This window comes from Orbicella franksi, chromosome 10, assembly GCF_964199315.1.
Source record: "Orbicella franksi chromosome 10, jaOrbFran1.1, whole genome shotgun sequence".
NCBI classification, from domain to species: domain Eukaryota; kingdom Metazoa; phylum Cnidaria; class Anthozoa; order Scleractinia; family Merulinidae; genus Orbicella; species Orbicella franksi.
In genome coordinates, this window is record NC_138154.1 from 1,006,781 (window position 1) to 1,016,430 (window position 9,650).

Consider the following 9,650-nt stretch of genomic DNA (forward strand, 5'->3'; position numbering starts at 1 on the left):
ATATATTTTGCTTCGTTATCGTGGAGACGAAAACGGATACTTATAAAAACGTATTAGTGCGGTCGGGACCCTCAGTCCCTGTGATTTCAAACAAAAAATGCACTTTACAGGAACTAGAGCTCATAGTTATTTCCTCAATGAAGTTCCGAGTAAATCAACAGACACTAAGTCTCTGAAACTTTCACCTCGAGATCTCAAAACTGTTTGATTAGGATTGTTCGCATTCTGCGAGGTCAAAAATTTTATAATTTTACGTTTTCGGATCAAAAGAAATAATTATGACCATTTAAACACTTGGTTTGTTTTTTCAACAGATGATATGATACCAGATCCTTGTGCCACATTTGTGTATGCGGTATGTGGCAGAAACTTCACAATTGAATTGAGGAAACACCCCGGATACAATCCAGCTGAGTTGTGTGCTGTCTTTATTCACGAAGGTGGCTGCATATACCGTGAAGCCCAAAAGTATTGTGATTCCAAAATCCTGAAGCGGTTCAAAGAAAATTCAGATGCAGCTGCCGTTGTTGTTTTGAGTGCCATTTGTCCTCATTCGACCAGTCATGACATGAGAGAGGAATTAACTGACGAGAAACAGCTGGACAAATTGTTCAGATTAAATAGAAATACCTCATGAATTTGGAAAAATCTTTTGAAAGTGCAAGGGATAACCCAGTTAATCAGTTTAAAGGATACTAAATGATTTCACTTCCTTCTAAGACATAATCAAAGGATTATATGAGCCAACTCATTCATGCTTTAGCAATGAAATATCGGGGTGGCAAAGTTTTTTGTTATTAATTTTAGTGGCATATTTAGAGACAATCGTACAGGTTCATCAAGAACAAGGCTAGCAAATCATAAACATTTACTGTGGAAATAAAGATAGCGTTGTTAAAGGAAAAATGCCAATCGGAGTTTCTCAATCTCTATGTTTAAAACAAGCCTCATCATGTGGACCTGGCTTGTCATGTGTTTTACACTTTATTGCCCCCCACCCCCACCCTGGCCTTGCTGGCCATAGCAGCATAACATTGTTATCGTTATGAAGAAGCATCTCAGATCCTTCAATGCAAAGCCACTGGTACCGTGTGGTCTTGTAATGAAGCGGATACTGAAGGAGTATCTCAGGAATAAATAATGCTTCACAAGTTGTAAAATTTCCAACATTTCCAAATTCACTCTGTTTATTAACACAACTAATATAAATCCCCCTGTGGCATCGATGGACAACAACTGTAAAAACAACAAGCTAGTAGGCATTTCTGGATGGCCAGCAGTAACGTCATAGCCATAAAGAAAGTTTCTTAGCCCTGACTGCGCTTGTTTTCTCCTCTCACTGTTATTTCCGGCTAATACCATGGCATAATTTAATAAACATTTGATTTCTGTTTATGCCGATTAAAAAGTCTACTCCCGAGGTCCCTCTTGCAAAAACCCATTCATTGTGCATGAATGATATTAACAGGGTATTGCTTGAAAGGTTTTCTCAATTATTAGTCCACCATATTGAGCTGGAGGAACAGCAGTAAAACTGCCCGAAACATCACGTTTTAAAATCATTTTAACCTCAGAAAAGTCCCGTGTAGAACAAGATTCACTTTAATTATTTATTTCATACGTAATTTTGTGCTGGTGAGATACTGGCTAGCTCCAGATCGCCTGTTTCTATTTTCTCGGGTGCAGATGAAAAACAACTCTGAGGCATGGCTTTGTGATGTGATCCTTTTTTGCTGGCAATGTATTGTATAAGAATCAAAGCAAATGAACAGGCACAAGTCTACATCCACTCCGGCCACATCAGATACTTTTAGGTATTATATATCTATTTTCCCATTTGAGTTTCCAGTCAGAAAATTCTACCCTGATGTTATAAAGACTAGAAAAGATTTACTTGTGTTGCATACAAGAGTGCGAAAATCAATGAGGAATTTAACAAAGAGTTGTCTGACTCTGCGCAAATTGCATAACAAGAGAACGAAAACAAAATTCAAGTTTCAATTAGACTTTATTGTGCTCACGTGGGGTATTTGTCTAGATTTGATAGCACATCATTACACTCATTATCCACGTATTCTATTATAACTGTGCTTCCACTAGACACTTGTAAATGATCTCGTACTTGTAAATGTTCCAAAGAATCTTGTAATTCCATTATTTCACCAGTATTTCGGTGAAATAACCGCAGCTTCTACAAGAGAGCAGGGCAAAATCAAAACTTGCCTTGCAAAAAATGACAGATTGTTTTTTCCCTCCAACTTAGTTGTTTCCTTTGCTGAAAAGGGTGTGCCGCTACAACAGAGAGTTATGCAGGAACCACATTGATAGCAGTTTCAATAGCTGCAACGGTCATCCTGCATAAATATTATATTAAAATAATAATATTCATGCATGATGACCGTTACAGTTTTATTATTATTATTATTATTATTATTATTATTACTATTATTATTATTATTATTATGTAAGATTGTTAGAAGGACAAAGCACCTATTATTTGAGTAGAACAGCCCACCATTTTAATAAAGATGCAATAAAGGAGATATCTAGCAGCAGACTTACCCTCTGTGATGTCTTCTTGTTATTTTCATTTTTTAGTCGTGCTGCCTCGGCAATTTTATCAATAACTTTTCCTACAGTCCAATACTGAAATTCAATGAGTCAATCAGTCGATTTTTATTGGTTTTCACAAATCATTTTCTTTTAGAACAACTCATACATGTAGTGTAAGTTAGCTGTATTTTGTATTTTAACTTGTTTTGCCAATGATTTCTATTCATGTAAACTCCCTTTCATGGTATCTTCAGATGTTAGTTTTATATAATGCAAAAAAGGCAGACATATGTAGTCATTATTGGGGCCTCCGTCATGAAATGAAGAACTGTTCTCTGATGCGCAACATGGGATCCGAACTGAAGGGAACTTTGAAATACGAGTATTCCAAGTTAACAGCAACAACAACAAAAAAACATTAATGAGCTGATAAACAAAAGCTAGACAATAGTAGTTTGGGTTGAACAAAATTAAGACAGATTAGAAACAACAAACATGAGAAAAATACTCAATATTTGTAGGATGTGTCTTGAGGTATAATAATAAACAGGCTCACTACTCCACTACATCCTTTTTCACTTTGTTCTGAAAATGCTTACTTGTTTACAATACTAACCATAATATTGGAACTAACCTTAGAGAAAAACAAGGGTTGCTCTTGTTCTTTACTGCCAGAAGGCAGTAAAACTCTGAGATAAATTCTTTCCTCCTACAAGAGAAACCAAAATTAATAATCTCTGAAAAAAAAAAAACAAGTCAGAATAACTTTGAAATGATAAATCACCAAATAAAAAACATGCAACACAATAGTGTTTGCTCTAAAAGTCTAATGAATACAGATTGATCCTGGATTTTCATTTTTCTGAAGGAATTGTGACTCATTCCTCTTTGAATTTTTGCAGCTTTTTCAGTTACTCTGTAAATCCAAATTATGGCACATGCCATTTCTTGCAAGCTCAGTCATAATAGTTGACATGTGCACTTCACTGCTGTGTGTTCTTTCTCCTTCTGTACCAGAAGTTATTCCAACCCAAGCCAAAGCTGAGGTATGATGCATGGCTCTGCAATCAAGGGTATCAAGGTTTGCAGGTTTCAAATCAGCCAAACAAAACTCTTGCATGATTAAAATGAGATAATTCCATCTTGCTTGACCCCTGCAATCAGCCATAAGTTGAAGGTTTGAAAAGATAGCTTACATCCAACTCAGACCTTCTAAATGTTTATAGCATTGTATCTACAAAGTGTCTATACTACACCAACTCCAGGTTTTTAAGGGTTTTGGTATCTCTATAAAGCATGGATATCAGTCCCAAAATAATTTTTGATCCTGATACTTTCCCTCCTGACATTGAGCTTTGAACTTGTCACTTGAACCTCATCCACCCAAGGTGACTGAGTTCTTACAGATTGGTTTCACTTCCTTTCAAAAGAAGGCAAAAATTTAGGTGTTGTTATTTACACTCTTTGAAATACTAAGAGGTTGCTTATTTTGTGTTTGGCTCAGTTTGCAGAGGATGGCCGGAAAATGTAAAAGGATATGTGGATCATTGTTTTTGCTTAATGTCTTTGCTTCCATTGCTGTCCTTGTGGGAGGACAGTAACAGGAGAAAGCCCCATCTTGCTCTCTCATGCCAACATTTGACATTCCCAAAGTGAGGTCACAACCATAGAACCTAAGCTCTTCCCTGCTTAGACAATCAGCCAACTTTGATAGGCTTGGTTCCAGTGATGGGACTAATATCTATACCTTATAAAGATACTAACACCACAGAACATCTCTGTGGACAATCCAGACAATTCAAAGTTTAATTAAGTTTCAAGTTCATTCATTATCCAAAACACTACATAAATTATGTGACACTGGGTTGTTAATTTTTTCTGCTTTCTGATGTCAAGTAAACTCCCATACAGAGCTAAATAATGACCTTGCAGTTGTGCCTTTAACCAAGTATTCTTATATAGTATGATATTGATATAGCTTAGACTTACTACACTGTCTAGTATGTGATGTTCAGAATTGAGCTGATTCTTCAATGCATGAGACATGATCTCAACAGTTTTTTAAGGCTGCAGAATGTGATCTACCTGTGGTTTGACATTCCCAACATAATTAGCAGTTAATTCCACTTGCACAGACCTGAGGTATAGAGCTATCTCCTGTTGCTTTCATCTTTATTTTCATCAAAGCTACTTTAGCTGCCCGACTTTCATTTCTCACCCCTCCTCTACCTAAGAAAAAACAACACAAATACGGAGAACATTCTGGTATGATACAGTCAAAACCCGCATGTAAGAACCTACTTTTTTCAGAGTTTGGCAAAACAGGTTCTTGTATTATGGGGTACTTATTGACAGTTTAGGCTAAGTAGATTCTTAATTAGGTTCTTAATTTCTACAGAGTAGACATTGTTGTTGATTATCAGAAAATAGTATAAAATCTGGTCTGTTCTTCATTATAAATATTTATTAATGTACCCATGTTGCCAAAAGTCCAACAACATTAATTGATCAATGATACAGTACTGTATAAATTCAACATACATTGTGCATTTTGAGTGTTATTTAACAATTCAATTCAATCACCTTTTTGGTTTGTGGTAAAAAATATATAAATTAAATAGTTAAACTCCACATATAAGAACCTGTTGGAATTTGTTTGGCTAAAGAGGTTCTTATATTTTGGGGTATTAAAAAAGCAAATTTCTGCCTGAAGGTTCTTAAATCCCTAGGTTCTTACACACAGGTTGTTACTGTATCACTTTTATAATTTAGTTAAACAAACCATTCATAAGGCAAAAATTTCCTGAAAATATAACTAAACCTAATGTGAAATGTCAAGTAAAATGGAGAGGAGAGGGTGGTGTGTTACAGATGGTGTGTGGGGGTTGGGGTTGGGGTTGGGGTTGGGGGGGGGGTCTGATTTTTCCTAGATCTACAACAGCAAGGCCTCATACCTTTCTTTTCTTTGGAAAGTTCTTTACCTAAATAAAGAATAAAAATACTCCTTAATTGAACCATACACCAACAACTAATGAGTACTGAGGACAACTGTGAAAAACTCAATGATACCTGAGCCTTATGGGTATATATATATGGGTTGATTCATTAAACAATGTATAATTCAAGATGATTTCTGTCTTAAATCAGATGTGATTCTGTGAGGAATCACTCCCTAAATATCATAACTGAGCCAATTGAGGTAGACAACTAATCTACATGTAATAAAAAAGTTTGATTCACCAATGATTTGTTGTATTCTTTCTTCAGGTGTTACTCTGGGCAGTTTTTGAGGGAGAACTGAACACTGGTGATCAACCTGATGTCTGTGCCTGCAGTACAGAACAACAATGGTCAGCAGTATAATCATACATCATATAACTATGTAGGAACGGAACTAATTACGAGAAGTTTCCTTAGTGGCAAAATACCTGAAGCAGTAGTTCTTATGACAGTGTTCACATATCACAGGGACCAGCTCATGACCACCGCACTCTTCAAATGAACACTCCAAGTGACCCTCTGTTGTAACCAAAGTCTTTGCTGAATTTTCCTGAAACAAGACGATAAAGAGATAAATTAGTATTTCTTTTTCTTACAATTGAAGCTCTCATAGGCATAGGCAAGCACCTTTAGGTAGAAATTTGAATAAGTGGTTGTCACTAGAGATGGTAGCTTGTGACAATGAGTTATAATAAGCAACCACACCCTAAAACAAGTGGAGGCTGGTCACTGACAAGAAAGCTGGGAGGAGTCACCAAACATTTGATTGATGGTAGCAAAAAATGCATTTGTTGGTTGACCTTTGAATTTTAGAGTCCGCATGTCATTGAAAGGCGCATTAAGACAAGGGAAAGGACCAGTTGGTAGTTTACTTAAGTGACTGTAGCCAGCTAAGAGAGCAGTCATTAACAAGAGAATAAACTACAAGTTTGAATGACAATTGACACAGATTACATAAAAGGGTCATAACTAGTGCTCCTTGCTTACAAGGGTGGTTACAAAGAAAGCTTTATTAAAAGTGTATTAATTTTATAACTTATACAATCTTGCTTACTATTATAAATTATAGTGATAATATAAATGATTGATTTCATTAATATATTTATATTGATAATGGGAATAAATTACTGTTTCACAATGAAGATATAGAAGGAACAAGCACATGCATTTTCCAGGTACACTCTTCCTTCAGTGTTTGTTGTCTCTGTTACAAATTTGCCTTCATTGTTGACTGGGTGCTTTATAATAAGAATATCAGACCAAATCACTATGCTGATAAACAGATCAGTTGCTGATAATGTTCCACCCACTTATTACAGGTATTAATCAAGTGACATAAATTGGTATAATTGGAGATCAGCTGGTACAATCAATGTCAATCAAAATCACCAACTTATTGCTATTATTTGATATCTGCAATTAATAAGAATCAATTAAAATGTACAGATTGAAACAAATTGTTTAAATTATAACAATAATTGGTAAAGAATAAAAATTATAGATAATCCATCACACTATAAATTCATCTTTGATAGAGAGCTTACAACCTTTTTGTCCTCATTGATTTTCATTGATAATCTGATACTGGCAAAAGTTAATGGATATCAAATGAATCTAATCTACAATGTACACTAGACTAATTAGAGAATACAAATATTTGTGACACAAACAACATCTACAATCGTGGACAAAAGTCCTTGGGACACTTATGTAATTTAACGAATTATCTGTGTTTTGCTACTGAAGTTTGACAAAAGCCCTGCTTTCCTTTTAAAAACGTGTTACTGTTCCCCCTCCCCACCCAATACAACGTTGAAAATCAGAAGAAATTGCAGACAGTAGTTTTCAACATTGTATGGGGGAAAGGGGGTGAGGTTAGGCAGGTGAAGTTGTATTCATATCTGGAGTGTGCACAAAAGTACCAAAAGTGCAAATTTGTCCCAAGACTTTTGTCTATGATTGTAGCTGAGTCATTGCTGAATTATTTATTTTTCTGTCATTATTTCAATACATACACATGTACCTCATATTTCTGATCATCAGCAGTGCAGCTGTGAGATGCTTTTGACTGGTGCCCTAGACTGCAAAAACTCTTTGTTAGTTTTACTACATCCGCATAAGTTAAACAAAGTGAAAAAACAGCACAGTCAAAACATTACCTGGACTATGCCTCTCAAGACTTTTTTATTTTTTTTATCTATAGCCCTTACACACATGTATGTCTTGTGAATGTATTTCAACAATGATTTTATTGAAAATGAGAAAATTCTACTTAATAAAAAGTCTAATAAATTATCTGCACAAACATTTGTTTGTTAGAAATGGAATGCATAAACTGCAATTGTGAGCTCGTGCCCTTCATATATACATGTACACATCTGCAAATCTCTCTACATTGTACCTGCCAACTTTTATGCCTGGAGGTTGAATATCCTGATCTTACAGCTATCACACAGACAAAGTTGACAATTTAAAGGCTGTCAAAATGTTTCTGGGATTGTTTGATAACTGTTTTCTGTATTCTGATGCAAAAGGGTAACCCGAAAACACTGACCCCTAGTCCGCGGACTACCTATGGACCGGTCCACGGACTCACCCTACAGACCCCCTCTACAGACCACCCCAAAAATATAATAAAAATAATAAATAAATATTTCAGTTACGGGTTGTCTAATAGATTACTTGTGATGGTGAAATTTCGAACGTTACATTGAGCAAATGTAACAGACCTGGATTCAGGCTCGGGTGCAATTTAAATCATTACACATTGCCATTTCCTTTGCTGTGGCCATAAAGTATACGAAAGATGCATACGGGGAAGGCTCAGGGAAGCCTCGAAATTTGTGTTCTTTCCCCTCTGCCATTTTGTTCAGCCCATTCTCCCGTGGGTTCGTGAACTCGTTCCAGTCTTCACAATTTGCTCAGTGGAATAACAGATACAACAACAATTTATTAACAGCCTAAAAATATATCTTCCATAGCCAGATTGAGCTACGAATAGAAGGTAAGAACTTTCCTTCTTACCATCGGCATCTCCTTACGCTGAAAACAGCTTTTAAGTATTTTTTTCAGGAGGGGAGGGGTGGGGTGTCAAAAACCCAAGTCTGTTACATTTGCACAGTGTAACACTCAAAAAATCACCGACATGAGTCTGAATATATCAGAAAACCCATAAGAGAAATCTTTATTTATTATTTTTACACTATTTTAGGGTGGTCCGTAGAGGGGGTCCGTAGAGTAGTCCGCGGACCTGGTGCGTTGTGGGGGTCCACGGACCGGGAGTCAGTGTTTTCGGGTTACCCGATGCAAAACATCCTGAAATTGCCTTTCAGCCCCCTCCCCCCAACTCCCCCCCTGCCCCTCTCTCCCCAACCTGAATCCCCAGTACAAATCTCATGATTCAAGCAAAGAAGGTAAAAGGTATGTCATCAAATGGATAAGAAAAGTTATCCTTTATATTTCTCATTCTCTTCTCAATGAAAAAAGGAGTTTTTAGCAAAGTGAAATCCCCAGGCTTATTTATAAAATTCTCCCGGATCCATCAATCACTAAGTCTTAAATACAATTAAATTGGCAAGCCTTTCACTAGGAATTAAACTTACACATAGGGTCGACAAAATATTTCAGTTTAAAAGAAAACAAGCTCGTTCTTACCAAAAGGTTCCAGAACATCCATGGCAAACAAATGGAAGAAAATCTAAGAACAAATCAATTCAAAAAAATCTTAAGGACTTTAAAAGACTAAGCTGACAAGGGCCCCGACGTAAACTTGACGTAAACGTCAATTCACTTGCCGGAATTGGCGCCGGAATTGGCTGCAAGAGTCACTAACACGTTTAGCCAATGGAAAAAAGAACACAAGTCCACTAAGCCGGACTTACCTAGCTGTTTACAAGTCTGTACATCACAATGTTTTCCTAATTCAGGAAATTCCGCCATGTTGTTCTGCTTGGTAACCGTGCGTACTGGGACCCATGCTCTTTCTTGTTTCGTCCAGAAACGCCTTGGAGAAAAGGCACATGACTTTGAATGACTCGACAAACTCTTGAATGTCTTTGAAAAATCCAGCATCTGAAAGTTTCTCCTGTGCTTCGAAC

The 9,650-nt window shown here is 36.5% G+C and overlaps 2 protein-coding genes across 2 annotated transcripts in view; one reads left to right on the forward strand and one right to left on the reverse strand.

The window, feature by feature from the left end:
* LOC145501322 (uncharacterized) overlaps positions 1-728 on the forward strand; it is a 7,043-nt gene extending 6,315 nt beyond the window's left edge. The window contains exon 5 of the mRNA XM_081480812.1: positions 315-728. Within this exon, the coding sequence (XP_081336938.1) occupies positions 315-637 (323 nt within the window). The 3' untranslated portion in view covers positions 638-728. The remainder of the gene's footprint in view (positions 1-314) is intronic.
* Positions 729-2,017: 1,289 nt separating this feature from the next.
* Positions 2,018-9,624, reverse strand: LOC145501319 (AN1-type zinc finger protein 1-like). The gene is made up of 10 exons (XM_081480808.1): positions 9,435-9,624; positions 9,208-9,250; positions 7,577-7,634; positions 5,982-6,103; positions 5,794-5,882; positions 5,508-5,534; positions 4,691-4,782; positions 3,188-3,262; positions 2,563-2,646; positions 2,018-2,191 (listed from the first exon to the last, which is right to left on the reverse strand). The coding sequence occupies exons 1-10, from the start codon at positions 9,622-9,624 to the stop codon at positions 2,018-2,020; spliced, it is 954 nt and encodes a 317-aa protein (XP_081336934.1).
* Between the last annotated feature and the right edge of the window lie 26 nt (positions 9,625-9,650).

Bases quoted from the DNA above. Each gene is read 5' to 3' on its own strand.
- LOC145501319 (XM_081480808.1), bottom strand. From the start codon at position 9,624: ATGCTGGATTTTTCAAAGACATTCAAGAGTTTGTCGAGTCATTCAAAG. The intron at 9,251-9,434 runs GTAAGTCCGGCT...ATTTGTTCTTAG, and splicing joins ACAGACTTGTAAACAGCTAG to ATTTTCTTCCATTTGTTTGC. The intron at 7,635-9,207 runs GTAAGAACGAGC...GAGTTTTTGCAG, and splicing joins GGATGTTCTGGAACCTTTTG to TCTAGGGCACCAGTCAAAAG.